Source organism: Enhydra lutris, unplaced genomic scaffold, assembly GCF_002288905.1.
Source record: "Enhydra lutris kenyoni isolate GAN:26980312 unplaced genomic scaffold, ASM228890v2 scaffoldscaffold3, whole genome shotgun sequence".
Classification (NCBI taxonomy): Eukaryota; Metazoa; Chordata; class Mammalia; order Carnivora; family Mustelidae; genus Enhydra; species Enhydra lutris.
The window spans coordinates 11125941-11144879 of NW_019154087.1; the positions used below are offsets into that span (position 1 = coordinate 11125941).

The following is an 18939-nucleotide window of genomic DNA, read 5'->3' on the forward strand; positions in this document are numbered from 1 at the left end:
CCTTGTCATTTCATCCAGATAGAATATATGAATGAGAGAATAAAATACTAAAAGGCTGACAAAGACCCCATAAAAATGTACGTTAACCAAATCCTAAGAGACCCCAAAACTGGGGGGAGAAGAAAGTGGGAAAAATAAAAAGGAAAAAATAAAAAATATTTATAAAATATGTATGGATATATTTTAGACTGTTGAATAGAACAGAGCTGCCCACTTGATTTTGAGTGTATTCTGTTCTCTTAGAAGAAAGTACCTCCCCAAATTTTAAAGAACAAAAAACACATATATACAACATGGGGGAAAAAAAGCTGTGAATTCTGTGTGTTGTTTTCCCCAGCTCTGGCATTCCACAGTTTTCATTAATCGGTGAACTTGGTCTTGGCTGGATGTTCTTGCTGATCTTCTGGGGGAGGGCCCTGTAGCAGTGATTCTCAAATGTCTTCGCCCGAGGTGGAATTGCACGTCCCTTGCTAGGGGCCAGGCTAAGTAATCTGAGCGGGTTCACTCTTGGGAGCTTTTGTTCCCTGAACACTTTCCATTCAGCTTTGGAGGATGGGAATGAAGATGGTGGCCTCCCAGTCTCTGGCCTGGAAGAGCCGAGAGCTCAGGACCCCAGTCCTCAGTGCACCCTCAGGAAAAGAAGTCAATCCCTCCTGTCTCCCTGGCCTCCAGCACACTCTGTGCTCACCCGGCCTGTGACCGAGTATTTCTATCTCTGGTACACTGCCCCATTTGGAGTCTCCAAACCCAGCAGATTCCTGCCGTGTGCTCCTGTGCCGCTCCTCCTAGAGGAGGAAGGAGGAGTCTCTCCAGATCTGCCACTTTTGGGGTTCTCTGCTTGAAGTGCAGTGGCCCGACTGTGCCTTCGATCATGGTTTAAGGTAATCCCAAGCTGAGAACTCTCTCCTCGGCTTCTTCTCTGTAGTCGGCTTCCCCTCTCTGATACCTGGGAGTTCTGCCACACTCAGACACCCCCGGTCTTTCTCTTACCCCATGGGTCCTGAGACAACACTGTCCCCACCAGGGCTCTACCCCGGCTTAGCCTCTGGAGCGATGTCCCTCAGTGGAGCAGACTTCTAAAAGTTCTGATTTTGTGCTCTGCTGCTCCACCGCTTGCCGGGAGCCGGCCCCTCTGCCAGCAGTCTATCTTCCAGCTGTTTCAGATTCACTTTGCATGTCCTACCTTTCAGAAAGTGGTCTATTTTCTGTTTCTAGAATTGCTGCTCTTCATCTCTTCTATCTCCTGTTGAGTTTGTAGGTGTTTGGAATGGTTTGATAACTATTTAGCTGAACTGCTAGGACCTGATGTTATTTCAGTCTGCTAGTCCTCTGCCATCTTGTTTCCTCCCCATTTTTTTTTTTTTTTTTCAAACTGAGATCCTAAAAAATGGAAGTGGCCCAGGTAACAGTTTTCATGAACTGTATCTCAGCAGCTTTATCTATTAATCCATTACTACCTAATATTATATAGCTACCTCTGTTAAATTTGGAATACCAACATTGTCCTTTAGTTTAGGAAAAGTACAAGAGATTAGGTTTCCTCTGATACTTGCTTCCTCTTGCCATTGCTACCATTTTCTCCCCTGAGACCAACTTTTCTGTGTGTTGTTTTCCCACGATTCTAAAGTGTGCATCAGGGGTGGGGAAGGTTTTATTCCTTTTCTAATTTGGAGGTAAGGAGAATTCAGGGCTTCCTGCTGCTCAAAGTTATATACTCTTGATCGTTCCTTGCTGGCACTGTTAACAGAAAGCCCCTCCAAATGCAGCTCCTGAGAGAGCTTCATCACCCCAGGACCACTGTTCCCAAACTATGCTCATAAATATGGGGCTAAATAAAACTTCTGGCAGAAATTCCTAAACACGGGGAACTGCTGAGTGAAAGGATTAGTTTTCCCACTGAAGTCTGACTGCCTACCAACAAAACCAAATCAGTAATTACCTTCCCTTTCTCTCCTTACCTACCTTACAGTGTCCCTGTACACAGTATTAGGGAGAACTCATGTAGGCGTTTTTCTTTCTTGGTCAGAACATTGAAAACTTTGCTAGTGTCTGGATCATTCAGATGTTTCTCCTGTTTGTGAAGCAGTCCCCTTTGCTTCTGTTGGTGTGCACATGAAGGACTTTGTGAAGGTGGTGTGCTCCCTCAGACAAATCACATGTGATGGGTATCATTTATACACCTGGTCAACTGAAGCCTTGAGTCGGGAGTCTTTGACTTTCTTTTCCTAGCTAATTATATATTTCTAATTATTCTTTAACTCTTGTCCTTTTTTATACTGCGTTGTGTATTCTATTTTCTTTACATCTATAAAACTCAGTTTTTATTTTGCCTTCAAGCCATAAATAGTTATGGCTCTTTATTTGAGACGAGAAAATTAGTGAGCATGTGACTCTCCTATTTTTCTGATTCCTTATGACCCTCATCTCATTTGACTTGGCTTCTCTTCAGAAATGAGGGATGGATACTGTTAACTGTAAGATTCTTAAGGAAAAGACTGCATCTTTTACTTTACTTTTTTTTTTTTCTTTTGGTAACTTCATTCATAGACCCTTGCATTTAAAAAAAAAAATGACTTGATTTGTTTTGATTCAGGTGGCAAAAGTATTTTGAGAAGTAAAGATCTCCGCATTTAGTAAATTTTTATTTTTATATTCTATTGCCCATTTCCTTCTAATAGTTAAACTCTTTACTCTTTAAACTTTTAAAAATAGAGTATCTCTGTAAATACTCAAGGAGAAAATGTCAAGTTCAGACTTTGTTTTTCTTTCAAAGACGGTGTCCTTGGACTTAATTTCTTCAGATCAAGTGAGATTTTTGCAGGATTTGATTAATAGGAGAATTCCAAGAGTAACGGTGTGAGGTTCAGTGAGGTGAGTGGGGTTTCATGACTCTTTTTGCTACAGGAGAAAAAAAGAAGTATTTCAAATGATAGAAAAATGCCAAGAAGAACTTGAGCTACTTCCATCTGGCAGGGTAGCATTTCACTTCTCTCTGTGGTGTAGTTTTAGTTTATTAGATGCTCCATAAATTGAGGGGATTGGAATGGTGGAATTGGAAAAGTGATTGGTTGGTGCTTGCCCCATTACATTTTTGTTTAATTTTTATTTAGAATAAGTCACTTTGATGTCGTATAACAATTTCCTTAGTCCACAAAAGCAAAACAAGCCAGTCTCATAATAGGGTGGAAAACAAATTTAACGTTCTAAAGAATTCCTATATAAAGCTTGTATTTTGAAGTTCAACAACATGGAACCGTCTTATTTTTCATGAAACACACACTTTCAAGGTGAAAATTGCCCTCTCCAAAATTGATTTTTGTCAGAAAACTTAATGTAAAAAAAAAACCTCAATGTAAAAAAAAAAAAACTCAATGTAAAAAAACTGTGGCTCCAAAATATTTAAATCTTATTTAATTTAATTATTTAAACATTATTTAATTTGGAGTCCTTGGAAGTGAGAGTTTAATTTTATTCCATCTTAAATTACATTTTCTGTGTGTATATATCTTTTTCTCTTTTTAGAAAATTATGAGAGCTCTCTGAAATCTTACAGATTTTAAACATGTGTTGACAAAATAAAAGTTAAAATTATTAAACTGTTTTCTGAAAATAATCCATTTTTATTTTAGTCAAAATCTCTTAAAACATATACATTATATATCGAAGCTTTTCTGCTTGTACGAAGTCTTTCAAAACATAGGGCTCATTGGCATTACACTTCTCTTTTAAAATTGTGGTAAAATATACAGAACATAAAATTTATCATTTTAACCATTAGTCATTTTAACACTTTTTAATTTTCAAGGTTGATCATGGTCATTATTGCTAAATGTGTTGTATTCAATATGTTTAGTAGCTTGAAATAAAATTTGATCTCTGATCCCCTTTATAGAGTGGTCAAGTTTATTTCTTAAATCAAATCCAGGGGCTAATTTAAGAATATCAAGGTTTGCAAGATTTTGTTTTATTAATTTCATATTACATAAACATAGATCTTAAGAAAAGACTTGGGTGAATATGTTGAATATTGAGTTAGTTTGGAGCAATAGATGGGTAGTCAGTTATGCTTGGCTTTAAGATCCTTTTCTCATGGAGATGCATGCTAATGTGTACTCCCTTCATGCATTTTAAGATTCTGTTTCAAAATTAATATGTTAGTCCCTTGGTGAAGGTTAGAATTCTTTCTGATGTCTTTAATTAAAATTATATTTCATAAGACAGTGGTAACATCAATAAATCATTGTTCAAATGGCATATATTAAACTAGAATCTGCTTTTTCCAATTGTTTTTAGTTATATTTGCCACCGGGTGGTTGTTGTTGTTGTGCATTTTCTTCTTCAAAGACTCAAGTTGGGTAACTTGTTTTAGGGCCAGCCTGGACTCTCTAAAGTGTTCCATGTGGCATCCTGGTGTCCCCTCTCATTATCACTAGCTGCATCCAGAAGGCCATCTCCAGTTGTCTGGGGCTCTTTTCTGGACATTTTCCACACGCCTCCCCACACATTTCAAATACTTTTAAGCTACTCCCATCTCAGGTATGCCAGCAGTGAAAATTTGGAGGCGCTTATTTCAAGCCCAGTAAGCTTAAATAATTCTAATTCAAATATGAAGAGTTAAAAAAAAAAAAAAAGAGTGTGCTTCAGTCATATGAAGTTAACATCAAAGATTAGCATTGGTATTCACTTACTGCTTTTGCCTTTCATAACAACCTTAGCTCAGTCCTTAGGCCCACTCCCTTAGAGGTCTTCCTTAAACCAATCTCCTTGTTTTATTTTCTTCATGTAATTTATCAGTATCTGAAAATCTTGGGATTTTTCTCTACTTTTTCTTGTCTTTCTCACTACACTAGCAAAATTGGAAAGACAGTGACTTTGTGGTCTATTTGCAGCTGCATTCTCAAAGCCCAGGACAGTAATGAGAAGAGGATATGTGCTCAAAAAATATTTAATACATGACTAAAGTAGCTTCATGGAGTATCCACTTTGGGGTATCTTTGGAAATCAACTTAAAATTAACCTTCTACAATTGCCATCAGTGCTTCTGTTTGTTCCTTGGTACGTTTGAAGAAAACACAAGTGGATTTTAATGCTTAGTGTCAGAACATAATTTAAAGAAAAAAGCAATTGCAAAGAACTCATCTGTTTTCCTTAGTTAAATGAAAAATATTTTGCCATTATGTACACATCAATATTATTTGTGCTACTATGGTCATTAAATTTGACTATTGGTAGTTAAATATCATAGATATTTGCTAGTATTGTATTTACCTTCTAAATATTGAAGGTGGCTACCTATATATAGTTCTCAATGCACAGCTTTATATTGTGTTAGTATTTGCATTCACTTGGGACCTGCTTTGAGACCTAACACACATTCCTGACCTGCCCCCTATTTTTTCTTGAAGAGCTTTGATAAGTAAAAGAATGCTTGAATTTACCAGCCAGAAAGATCTGGTTAATGTTAACTGCTATTACAAGAAGCCGAGTTTTTGTCAAAAACTTTAGAAAGGCTAATCTAATTTATGCAAAATACTAGCCGTATTATTGATTTATGTAATGGCATAAGAGTTAAGGGTTAAAACTCTGATGCCACCACTTTATAGCTATGTCATCCTGAGCAAAGTACTTATCCCTTTAGTGGCTTACTTTCCTCATTTGTAACTAGGAATAGAATACCTAGATTATAAGGTTGCAAGAATTAAAATTGCTAATGCACGTTAGGCATTCTGAACAGAACAGAGGTTCTATATGTTTCAGCTATTATTATTTCCATTTAGGTTGGTTTTTAGCTATAGTTTTTAGCTAATTCCTAGATTAATTAATATTCAGGTTAGTCAAATTTGAACATTTTAATTAGCCTGAACAAAATGAAGACAATGTCTAAATCTATCAGAGATACTATCAGGTGCCTGGGGCACCTGGGTGGCTCAGTCAGTTAAACGTCTGACTCTTGGTTTTAGCTCAGGTCATGATCTTAGGGTCATGAGATCAAGCCCCATGTCAGGCTCCTTGCTTAGCAGGGAGGCTGCTTCTTCCTCTCCCTCTGCCCCTCCCCTCACTCACGCACACACACATACTCTCCCTCTCTCTCTCAAATAAATAAATAAATGAAATCTTTAAAAAAATAGTAGTTCCTTGGATTTGCTTCATATTGTACATCAGAACCTATATACTGGGGGTGTTCAAGTAAGAAAGATTTATATTCTCAGGGTTAACTCAAATTGAAGATTGGTCGCTGTTTGCTCCAGAATAATTTTATGTGTAGATAAAAGTGTTTCCCAGAGATTATTCATCACAGTAATTTGAAATAATGAAGGAAGGTATCATATGTATAATGTGAAAAAAAGAAAAACAGCTTCTTTTAGTATAGGAAAATTAGGCAAATGACTTTAGTAGTTATTAGCATGTTGACTTATACAGGTAACCTGCAGCTTCAGATTCTGTGGGACCGAGAATCTGTCCTCAGAGTCTTAAGGCAGGATTCCTGCAAAGGTGCTCCAACCAAATGCGTAAAGAAGGTAGCAGTTTCATGTACAGTATGGGCTGATTTTCAAACCAGACACTCTAGATTTCAAGTGCATTTTGTTTATCAAAGCCATTTACCCAGAGACATCCTTTAAAACTGGAGTTCTATTCTGGGAGAGTAGAATGAATGAGTAGAGTTGGACTTCCTCAAGTTTCCCAAACATACCAGCTCAGTATCACTGGATCTCAGAGTTGGAGTAGGGATGGGACAGAGAAATTCAGTCCTGGACAGGTACCAGTTTCCCTCTGGGTAGTTTGCATAGGCCTCATGAGCAGCAGAGAGGTAGATATACCTCTCTGAAAATAATAATAGCTAACATCGTGAATCGGGTGACTGTTAGTTTGCTACGACTGCTGTCACACAGTACCACAAACTGAGTAGCTGAACAATGGTTTGTCGTCTCAGGATTCAGAAGGCTTGAAGTCAGAGATCAAGCTGTGGGCAGGGTCACATCCCCTCTGAAGTCACTAGGGAAGAATCTGTGTAGGGCGTGGCTTCTGGTAGTTTTTTGCCTTGTGGCAGCATCGCTGTGCTCTTTACATGGCATCCTCTGTGTGTGTCCCTGTCTTCGCATGGCCCTCTTCCTATAAGGATGCCAGCTAGCTTAGAGTAGGGATCCACATTACTCAAATACCATTTCCAAGGACACATTTTAGAAGGGAGAAGGTTAGGATTTCAACATATGAATGGAAGGACATAGTTCAAACCATAATAGTTAACTGGGTATTTTTATTGTCCTAATTGGGACACTAGTGAAAGTGAAGGGAGTACTGTTAATCATTTTTCTGGGATAAACAGGGTAAACTGACTGCCTTAGGCAAACCTGAATATATGGTCACTGTCCCTATGAGATAGATACAATTTATCCCATTTTTCAGAGGTTCAGTGAGGTTGAATAACTTCCCCAGAGTTATAACTAGAAAGAGGACAAGTATTACTCAAATTCAGGACAATCAGATTCTAAAAAAAGGAGAAAATCTGTGCTTCTAACAAAAGGTAACGTTTTCATGTCTATAGAGAAAATTTCTATATTATGACACTAGGTAAAGTAGGGAATGAATTTGTTATGCTCCATTCTCTAAAATTCCTTAACTATATCTCTTTCCTTGCTTAATCATTTTAGCTATTATGAAAGAAAATAATAACCTGGTATATATTATATTAGGCTTAATTAACATATAATTCACCTGATGACTATGAGTCTTTGATTTTTGTTTGCTGGCTATTCTGTTGGTATTTGGAGAGCAAGAAAACACCTAAAGCTATACAGAGAGAATAGCCACGAATATTAGATTATATTAGGCTTGCTAGAAAACTTTTGAAATGACTTTTTGTAAGTGTAAACCACTTTACTGTTTTTAGCATGCTTTATTTGTAATCTAGATTTGATTTGTTGATTGACTTGTTAAACATTTAGTGTTCTTCATTATCACTAGAATAAAACAAACTTTGAAAATCTAAAAGACTACTTTGCTCTTCATACTTTATGAAGAAGGAAGTAAAAAAAACTATTTGGAATTCTGTGATTCTGGAATTACCACCATCAGCATTAGCATTTAGCTGTATGTTTCAGTTCTTTCTTTGTGAGGGGGGTATGCATGGTAAAGGTTAGATGGTCAAGAATTCAATAAATGAGAGTTGTTGCTACTACTCCTTCTACTGTCAGTGCTGTTGCTACTGCTGTTAATATTATTTTCATTTTTACCACATCCTCAAGGAGGATTCTAGAAATATCAGAGAAGGGCAGTCAGTGTGACTTAGAGACTGCAATGTAGAGGGCAGTGAGTAAAAAGAAGTTGGAGGGCTAAGTGTCTTATTTGATAATTGGGTGAGTGTGGTATACCTAATCAGGGCAGGATATGCAGGATCAGAAGTTGAAGACATGAATTCAGAATGCTGTATTTCAGCTGTTTATGGAATGTCCAAATGAAGATACCTGGTTGACATATGGCTATCTCAGACTGGGTCTCAACAGAGATGTCTGGAATTAAGATAAATATATATTATCAACTCAGTGTTAGAATAAGATTATACTTTCCATTTTTTTCAAATAAATTGGACTCTACACACCTTATTCTTCTGACAATGAAGAAACACCTTCCTAGGGTGGTGATTATAATAAGGTCAAAATTTCCATTTCTACTGACCTAGTATAAAGGTTGATTTTTATATCATGAAGAAGTTGGCAAGTCTAGATAGTTCTTTAGAGTCCTGTATCTTTACTGCCATTGTAACTTTATTTGTTTATTGGTTTATTTATTTCCATTTTGGATAGTTGTCATCATTTTATGGTGCCCAGTTCAAGGGGAGAGTCCTGGGTGCTCCCTCTCAGGGAGAGGCTGGGAAAATGCGGCTGTGCTGGGGCCTCTGTATAGTTGCTCCCCCGTGATGTTACTGCTGAAAACACACAGTTCGTAGAGCAAGACCCCTCAAGAATGGCACTGTCATCTTATGAAGCAGTGTCAGGGACTAGGGAGAGGTCAAGGAAGACCGCAATGAAAAGTGACCATCGGAGCAACAAGGAGTTCATTGTTGACCTGATAGGGGAGTTAGCTGGAGTAATGTGAGTGATACCCAGATTGAACAAGAGTAAGGATCAAATGGGACCTGAAGGAATAAAGGACTAACATGTGCTGCTTATGAAAAGCCCTGTCCCGAGGGGAAAGGAAAGACATACAGGGAGTTTTACGTCTTTGATTGCAGCGTCCAGCATCCTGCAGTGTTAAGTGCATTGCTAAATGAGAGAATAAAGAATAAGTAGTGATTTGAGTTACTGTTCTTCCTAAATAATTAGGCTTTGACTAGAGAGTAACTTCAGATTCCTCCTGGAGACTAAATTTTGTCACATTTCTTCTGTTTCATAATAGAATTTTTTTAATGTGATGTGTATGTTTACTTGTTTTAAAAAAAATGGCATGGCTCTTTTCTAAATAATGATGACCTCTAGATGCAAGAGACTCAGTTACATCAGCAGATATGGATCAATTATTAAACGCCAATGGTTCTGTTTAACCTGTATCAATGTGTGAAATTCTTTTGAAACTCATCACCCCAACTGAGAGAGAATATGAAGTCTTTGTTTTTAAAACAAAGAATCAGTAAACCAATTAAAGACCCCTGAAATAAGTAGTACAGTGACAGAATGAATGGATTAATGTAAAATCCTTTTAAGAGATTCTTAAAATCAGGAGATTTAATTTGGGCTCAAGTATTAAAAGGAATATGCCAGGGCACCTGGGTGGCTCAGTTGGTTAAGCGTCTGTTTTCTGCTCAGGTCATGATCTCAGTGTCCTGGAATCAGGCCCCGTGTCAGACTCCCTGCTCAGCAGGGGAGTCTGCCTCTCCCTCTGCCCTTGCTTTTGTGCTCTCTCAATCACTCCCTCTCTCCAATAAATAAAGTCTTTAAAAAAAATAAATAAAAATAAATAAAAGGAATACGCAGGAAGCCTGCTCCTGGCCAATATTGAAACACACTCTGGGCTCAGTCCCTCTCTGCGGCTCAGTCTCTCTCCGCAGGAGGGGAAGGCATAGTCCATTACCCTGAAGCCCCCACGGTGTGTCAGCCCAGGTGTGCAGGGAGCCTCTTTTTGGCAGTGCCAAGAGTGTATGTGGTGATGAGGCTACAAGTGAGGGAGTGATGGCAGTGCTTGCTTTGCTGGTTTACTTTTTTCTGACTTGAAGACTTCCTTTGCAGGCGAGCGTCCCTATCAGTGCCCTTACTGTGAAAAAGGATTCAGTAAAAATGATGGACTGAAGATGCATATTCGGACTCACACCAGGGTAAGATGATTTTCTGTCTCATTAATATTTATTATAAAACTATACTTAGTTTTTTTGAGAAGACATATAACTTGACATGAGAAAGTAAAAGTGATATATCTAAAATTATATGTTTGTATTTATGATGGATATTTGGGGATCAATTCTAAAAAAAGACAAAATAACGAAAGAAGCAAAAGTCCAAACTCCAAATGGGTCCCCATTCTTTGGATTAGGAATAAGTGCTTAGGAGTAACAGGAATTATAAACGGCAAACTGCCAAATAAATAGATCGCAGCATTTTAAGACGGAAAAGTATATAAGACGCTGCCTCACAGAGCGTTTGCCAGTAATGGGAACATTCTTGAATAGAGGCGTCTGTAAGCACGTGACCACTATTTAATACCCATGAGCAAATACATTTGCAAGAAAGATGTTGAAAATAATGTAAGTTATTGGAAGGGGCAGAAAACAGGAAAGGACAACTCACTGCTTCACAGGGTGCTGCCTTCCATTCTTTTCCAAGGGTGCCCTGTGTTCTTTAGCTTGTCAACACCTCTCATTGCACTGTTGTCATTCTGTTACATACGGCTTTCCCAAACTCAAACATGTGCCTCCCCAGCTATGTAAAAACCTGGGAGCAGCTTACCCTCCATCCAGCTACATTTCTTAACTCACTATTCTGTTTAGGGCACAGTGAGATAGTTTATATGAACTTTCCATTTGGAAATTTGATGTTTTGAGTAGTTCTTGATTTTGCTTTACCCTTCTTTTCACTGCATTATCTTCCACCCCGTTCCTTCTCAGTCTGGCCTTTTAAAGGTGCTTATTGTCTGTACATAAATGACATGTTTTTCAGCTTTGAAGAGACTTGCTTCATCCCCTAAGAGCAATTCTAATTTCAGCCTTTCCTGGATTTCACTTTTTACCTTAGCTCTAAAATAAAAACGTTAGAGAAAACACATAATAGTAATAGCCTTTCCAGTATAATAATATTCTGGCCTTCCACTTGAGTTCTGTAGGCCATAAAAGATACCCCCAGAGGTCTTGTGAAGAAAATCACTCTTTTTGTCTTTCTAGTGGAGGACAGAGGCAGCTTCTCTACTCATTAAACCAAATCCATAGCAGGTTTCTCCTTCTGGTTTATAACATCATATTTATATTATATGAATATTAGTAATTGGAGTACTTACTGAATATAAAATTACTTCATAAACAATAAAGGATTAGACAAATATGACTGCTTATAATGATATGACTTAAATATTTATTTCACCTTGAACATTATTAAAGAGATTTAAGTTACTTTTAGTTCAGCTTGGGAAGTTATCTCATGTGTGCAGTTTTCATAGTGGTGTTAATAAGATGTTTTAAAGATGCCAGCGTACAAACTAAGGGACCCTGGTTCTTCTCAGCCAAACTAGCAATATTAACCAATATCTGGGCTTGATGGGGTACATAACTATATTATCGCACATGATTACTGATGATAGATAGGATTATATGACAGAAGAAAATCACTGCAGGAAAAAATTACCTTTTGGGTCCTCTCAAGAGAGTGTGATATTTCCAATTCAGTTAATTAGTTTTTTACTTTGTTTTAATATAAAGTTTATTAATGAGGCCAATACAAATAGTTATAAATACAAGACCACTAATCCCATGCCAGGTGCTTGTCTGGACCCTCATATTCATTTAAGAAGCCTTCCAAAATTTAGATCTCTTAACAACCTGTTTAAATTTAAAAGTTCTTTGAGGCCTCTATAAGGTAGATATTATTATGATCCCTTTTTTAAAAAATGAGAAACTGGGGCACGAGTCAGTAAGGAGCCCAACTGAGATGGGAACCCAAGCAGATCAGCTGGAGAGTCGACCCCCTTACCTAGTATATATGTTTGCCTTTCATTTGCTTAAATATTTTGACTCTACTGACTGGTATACTTTCTTGTGTATTTTTAAACTAAACAAACTACAGTAACAACCCCAAATTTAAAAGCCTCATGTTCATTTGAATATTTGAGCCTTGACTCAAGGAAACTGCCTGGAGGTGTCCAGGTGCGGTGGTACCTCTTAACAGCTCTCGAGCACTAAAGAAAACAAATCCCAGTCTTTGATTAAGGGAACACCTGACAGGGCCTTAACTAGAAGCACCCAGATTTTAGACAGAACCCCATACAATTACTGGAGTACTCCAGAGGAACAGGGTAAGTAGATCTGAGCCTCTCAGGTTTTGCCTCAAACTCTTCCTTAATTCTTTTTCATGCATTATTTGTATATTATCACAGACAGCTTTAGTTTTGAAATTACGTTTCCTAAACATTGAATGGATACAGATATTCTTCGCATATTAGTGCAGCTTTCCAAAAACTGATTATCAACTGATACAATCTAATTAATATCAAGATCCAAGAGACTTTTTTAAAAAGTTCTAGAGGAACAATGTGTGCAAATTCATATTTTTCCCAATAGTACTTGGGTTTTATAGAACCAAATACAAAAACGATATTATGACATTTGGACCATAACACATACCAGTTTCAGTTTTGTATTCACATTACATTTAGTATTTAGATAGTTCTAATTCTGGGAGTTTTTGTCCTATTTCAAAAGATCATTTTAATTCTGCTACAAGAACAACAACAAAAACTGTACTATTCAGCAAGTTAAATCTTTGAGAAGTTTTGGTTAGTCTGCACAAAATGCCATGCCATGCCTGCACCCTCAGATTCGCATTCTGTGGTTACTGCACAGAAGCCTTAACAAGGGAACACAAAATGCTTTCACTCCAGTTATTGTTTATGTGGTCCAGTAAGGGCTGCAAGTGTGGGAGACGATTTTGCTAGAATCCATATTTTACTAAAAGGCTAAATAGTCATTGGTCCTTTATGGAGAGGCTAAGTCCTTTTATCCATTTCCTTCAATGTAGTATACTTTCTCCTTATTTTTGGTTTTTAACACTATGTTGGGCTAGATGTGTTTTTCTTTGTATCCATCCTGCTTGTATCTACAGTTTGTTATTAATAGCTATATTTTGGAAAACTCTCAGCTATGTTTTAAATATTACTTCTTTGGTCCCTTTCTTTCCTTCTTCTTCTTAGAAGATTTTGAGTACATGTGTTAGATCGTTTGATGTTGTTCCATTGCTCTTGATAGTTCTCTTCTGGTTTCTTTTTGCTTTGGTTGCTTTTTGATTTTTAATCACCATGTTTTTCTTCTTGTTGTTTGTGTTTCATATAATTTCAGTTTCACTGAATCTTTCCTCTGTTGTTACCAGTCTGCCTGTTGAAGGAGTTCATCTTCGATACCATGTTTTTCACTTCTAATATTTCCATTTGGCTTTTAAAAAATTACTTCCACATTGCTGTTAAAATTACCCATTTGTTTGTGCATGTTGTCCACCTTTTCACTGGATTATTTAACACATTAATTATAGTTATTTTAAATTGTCTGAGAGTTTCACCATCTGGGCCATCCTTTGATCTTGTTGTGTTGTCTGTTCTGCCTGTTGATAATAGGTTTGGGTGAGTTGCTTTTTGTATGTCACACAAAATTTTTATTCAGTACCTAATTACTGTATGTAAAACAATAGTAGATACCAAGCTAAATATTATTTATACCTAAAAATAGGTACACATCTCTTTCTTCCAGGCCATTAATGTAAGGGGTTGAGCCAATCTAGTCAATAGTTGAATGAGCTTTGGGTTTTATTGTTGCTATAGGTACTGTGGGCTTTAAGCTTCTCCCATGTTGGGCTGCAATTTTGACATTCTTACTGGGAAGTCTGCAAGTTCAGGGGTTTTCTACAGTAATTCTCCTCTACCAAACAGATGCTGTATGCCTTTGCCACAGTAGAAGTTTTTCTCTCTCTGTCATTGTCCCTTTACTGGTTGTAGTCTGCTAGTACATGTTACTCAGCATGAGATGTGAGTGAGACAGAAAGCTCTCTTGGTTCTCCTGCTCAAGCAATAGAGTGAGGCAGGTGTTATGTACCTGAGCCTCTGAAATGGAACTTTCTCAGCATTCCTGCCCTTGGCCAGTGGTGGGCAAATTCTGCCTCTGCCTTTGTTCAGGTCTGGAGCTGCAGTGTCCTAGGCACAAGCTACATGTGGCTATTGGAAATGTAATTGTAATTAATTGTAAATACATGGAATTGGAATTTAATAAAAATTAAGGCTGATTCATAGAATGCATAGCTTGTGGCTCCTGTATCAGACAGCACAGTTATAAAACATTTCTGTCATCACAGAAGAGTCTATAGCACAGGTCTGAAAGGGCAGGTGGCTGAACTTGGCCTTGTGTCAGTGAAGAGTTTTAGGCATAAGTGAGGTTGCTGCTCCTCTTCTGGCAGTGGTAGACCTCTTCTCCACATCAGTGTGTATCTCTGGCAAAAGCAGGTCCAAGAGTGCCTCCCCTTTGAGTTCCTGCAGGGTGTGAGCAAGCTTCTGTTCTTCCCCAGAGGCAAAGCCCTTCACCTGGCACCAGCGTGTGGGCTCCTGCCTCACCCCCAGTCACTGATGGCTTTTGCCTCCTGATGGAGATAAGAAGTCTTGGCAGAGACTGAAGTTGCTCATTTCCTGAGTCAGAAGGGTCTGTGGCCTTGTGCTTATACCCTGGTAGTGGCCAGTCACCACCTCACGGCCACACAGTGACCAGAACACAGATGAGTGCCTTTTGGTGGGCCTGTTCCACCCTGAAACCGTGTCAGGCCCTGCAGCCTGCATCATGACGGGGCTCTCCAGTCCTCCCAGCTTGCCCCTCATCTTTCTCACCAGCACCTGGTAACGCCAAGGGAAAAGAAGCTGTGGATGGTGTGGACTTCCAGTGTCCTTGGATCCCCCTGTTCTGATCTGAACCATCCCGATAGCCCACCGTGGACCTTTAAGAATCCTTTAAAGTTTTACTTGTTTTCTTCCTACCCACTGACTGAGCTGACAGCTGCCTCATCCTTGGTGCTGTGACCAGGGGGAAAGAGTTCTCGCGTTCTTTCTCTGTGGCCTTCAGTTCACCTTCTTGTCTGGGGACTCACAAAACATCCCATGACCTTAGGTTCAAAATAATGATGTAGATTATCCAATGGGTTTTTTGTTTGTTTGTTTGTTTGTTTATTTGTTTTGTGTTTTGTGGGTTTTTTTTTCTTTTTAGGGTGAAAGTGATGTTCTTTGTTTTTTTCACATTTTCAAAGCAGTAATTTATCTTAGCTGTCTAGGTTTGTTGGGATAACTTCTTGTACTTAAAGTCTCTAGATTAATTTTCTGCTTGGAAAGCAGGTGGAAGCAGAAAGCCTTATACTCCATGACCAGTCAACACCTCCATTTAGTAAAGAAGCATCCCTGTTTATAGGCCCATGTGGTTTAGGCCATTGTGTTAGGTTTGGACAAAGGGATTCTGTTTCCCAGGATGTGGCGAGGTCAGTCTGCCTCAGGGCAGGGCTTGGCAGGCCTCCCACGGGGCAATGCATTATGAGCCATTTCTCATCTCTGTCTAGGTTCTCTCCTATCTAACTTCGCTCCTTCCCATTCATGGGCTGGTTTCTTTGCTTGGGTGTTGAAGGAGACAGCTTTTTGTGGAGAGGAAGACTTCTTTTGCATGTGGGTGGGACGGATTCTTTAGTTTGGACACTGTGGCTTCAAACCAAGCCTTTTCAATGAAACAACCTCAGAAGGCAGTGTTAATTTCCCCAGGGATTTTAAGCCTGGAGCTGCTCTAGGCACTCTGGCCAACCCTCCCCTCCTTATCTCTCTAGTCCTTTTGTCTAAAAGGTCTTCTTGAGCACCCTAAATTATATCTGAGGTAGATATCTTTATGTGTAATGTCTCAAGTCCCAAGTTAGTATATTACACTTAGGAACAAAAATCATCTGGAAATTATGGACCTTAGGTTTTTATTGCCTTAGACACATCGAGCCAAAACACTCTCACTGAAGTGTGGCACATTGCTCATAAATATCCATTTTGTAAACATTAGGTTCAAAAGGAATTGTTTTTGTAATTATTTACTACAGAAGGCTTCACATCTTACTTAATCACTTTTGAATTTCAACATGGAAAGCACCTGGACCAATTAGAAAGTTATTTCAGAGAGTCTGCCTTTTGAACACCACATAGAAACCTAATTAACTTACATAAGTTTCAAGATCACAGCTGTCTGTCCAGCCTTGTTTGTGGGAATAGCCAGATTAATTCTTACAAATAGGAAAACGCAAGTAATTGCCAGTGGTTAACAGTAACAGCAAGTCTTTTATGTCGTTTTATATTTTGTTAATTTTCCTTCATGAAACGTCCTGTCCCTGATTCTCAGGTAGTTCAGGTTTTGGGTGGGTTAAACAAACATGTGCACTTGGCACTTTTTTCCAACACCATGCAGTGAGACCCTGGGCCCTGAGACCAGACCAAAGTGGGACGTCTCAGAGTCCCTGGGCATCAGGCACTGCTGAATTTATCTGGAGGCTCTGGGGTGATATGCCAATGAGGCAATTTGGAAACTCTACAAAAATATCCAACCAGAGTGCCCATCAGGCACACCATGTGGATGTAATGTAAGCATGAAGGAAGGAGAAGCATTCATTCATTGTGGGTGCCAATGCTAGAGGAAGAGTGAGAAGTGGACACTGAGAGGAAGAAGAGGCAAGAATTTTCCCAGCTACAGGAACATTATTTAGGATTTTTGTAGCCTTGGTGGAGAACAAAAAGGGGTCTTTTAAGGGTAAAAATCAGCTTACAATCTTCATGAACGCATTATGAGGCATTCCTTAAAAACCTAGAGACAAATGCAGAAGCAAGCCTGTTGAATCAGGAAGGGGTGGGTGAATTCATTCCAGGAAATGCTAGAGAGAGAGAATGGTATGTGAGTTAAGCTTTGAGGAATAGGGAGGAGGGCATGCTAGGCAGATGTAACCATGGGGAGAAAGAGAGAGAGGTAGTAAGTAGCTCCAGATCCGGTAGGGTGGCCTCTCCACCATTCCTGAGTGTGAGGATACATGTCGGAGTCTGGCTGCAGTTGCGACAGGCTGGGACTGAGGAGCTGAGATGGATCCTGGAAGCGAGTTATTTTGTGTGATGTGTTTTATTTTGAGTAGAGGGATGACACGATTTGCTCTCTTTTAGAAAGACTGCTCAGAAGGTGTCTTCAAGTGCGAATGAAAGGAGGCCATCCTAGAGGCAGGGAGACCCAGTCAGGAGGCAGGAGGGAGCCAGCTGTGCTAGACAGGGAGCCCACACCAGGTGGCCATCGGACCTGAAAGTGGGAACGTATATGAGAGACACCTTTGAAATAGTATCGAAAAATATTTGAAAAAATATTGAAAAAGTATTAAAATAGATTGAAAAGTACATATAGACATGTGTTGCGTATAGGAGGTGAAGACTAGGGAGGAGTCCCAGATGAACCTGAAATGCTTGGAAGGGGCACTTCAGGATATGGTGATGATCCATGTAGAGAAGGAAGAGTAGCTAGTAGATTTAGAAATTTAGATTTAGAGTGTTTTTATATCTAGAAAAGAGGAAGATGTTAAAAACGAATTTAATAACCTTTTAAAAGTTTATTATGACTTGAGAAAAAACATTGAAATGTGTTTCTATTTTGGATTTTTCTAAATTTCACCAGTTTTTGTGCTTGTGGGGACAAAAGGGTATGGCTCGTTGCCACTCTTCTTGAAAACATCTTTAATGCGGTTTTGGAATTAATAAATCTTTGGTTGCTTCTACACATATTTCTTGGGGAATTTTAGAGGCCTTACAAATGAATCATTTAAGATAAATGGCTTTGAGATACTGTTGTATTTTATTTGGCTCAGAAAATGCACCTGCATGAAATTGAACATTCTTATTCTATCGCAGTAAGCTGCCTTTCCCTTTGTAAAAGGGAAATCAGACCATGTGAAAAATAACTCCCCTTTCAGGGACTGACAGCATCATTTTCTCTTTCTTTTTCCCTTTTTCTTTTCTGTGAAAATTCTTTTTGATGGTCATCGACCCACTTGGCAGAGCGCCTCCTTTTTTAATTCTCTGGGCAACTATGCTCATGAGCTAGTCAGCTCTCTTAAAATCCCCAGCAAAGAAACATTTTGGTTCCCTGGTTAGGGATACTTTTCTGGCACATCAAATGATGTTCCCAATTTTAAATAGGACTTCTGGTCCAGGCATTTTAGAATGTGATGATTGGTTCCCTGAATTTCTGTAGGCTTTGATATTAAGAGATGAAAACTTAAATTACATTTCATACTTTTGACAAATTTATTCGATAAGTAAATTATCCTGTAGGAAAACAGACAAAAGTCTTTTGTGAGTTTTAAATTCTTTTTATTGTATTTAGGGTTACAAGGGTAGAGTTATATTGATGTGAGGGACTGAAGTGGTTGCAGGCATCAAATGTGATTTTTATGCAGAGGTTTTTTTTTTGTTTTGTTTTGTTTTGTTTTAATGGTACTTACATTATCATTCAGTATTTCTCTAACTTAACTTGATACTTTGGAAACAAATGAACAAGCCTAGAACCCTTCACCTGAAACATAATGTATGTTAGTGTGGTAATGGTGTCTTCAAGATGGTTGGCGTCACTCTTCCCTTCTTGCATGCGCATGCTACTCTTTACGTCCACAGGTAGAGTCTAACTTCCCTCCCTTTGAATGTGGGCTGGCCGCAGTGACTTGCTTGACC

At 38.7% G+C, this 18939-nt stretch overlaps 1 protein-coding gene across 3 annotated transcripts in view; it reads left to right on the forward strand.

Moving 5' to 3' along the window:
* LOC111155690 (PR/SET domain 5) overlaps positions 1-18939 on the forward strand; it is a 222148-nt gene that overhangs the window by 168164 nt on the left and 35045 nt on the right. For 2 of the 3 annotated variants that reach the window (XM_022515994.1, XM_022516003.1), the window contains one exon: positions 10221-10306. The exons of the other annotated variant lie outside the window; for it this stretch is intronic. In XM_022515994.1, coding sequence (XP_022371702.1) covers positions 10221-10306 — 86 coding nt within the window. The remainder of the gene's footprint in view (positions 1-10220; positions 10307-18939) is intronic. 3 annotated transcript variants of the gene reach the window in all.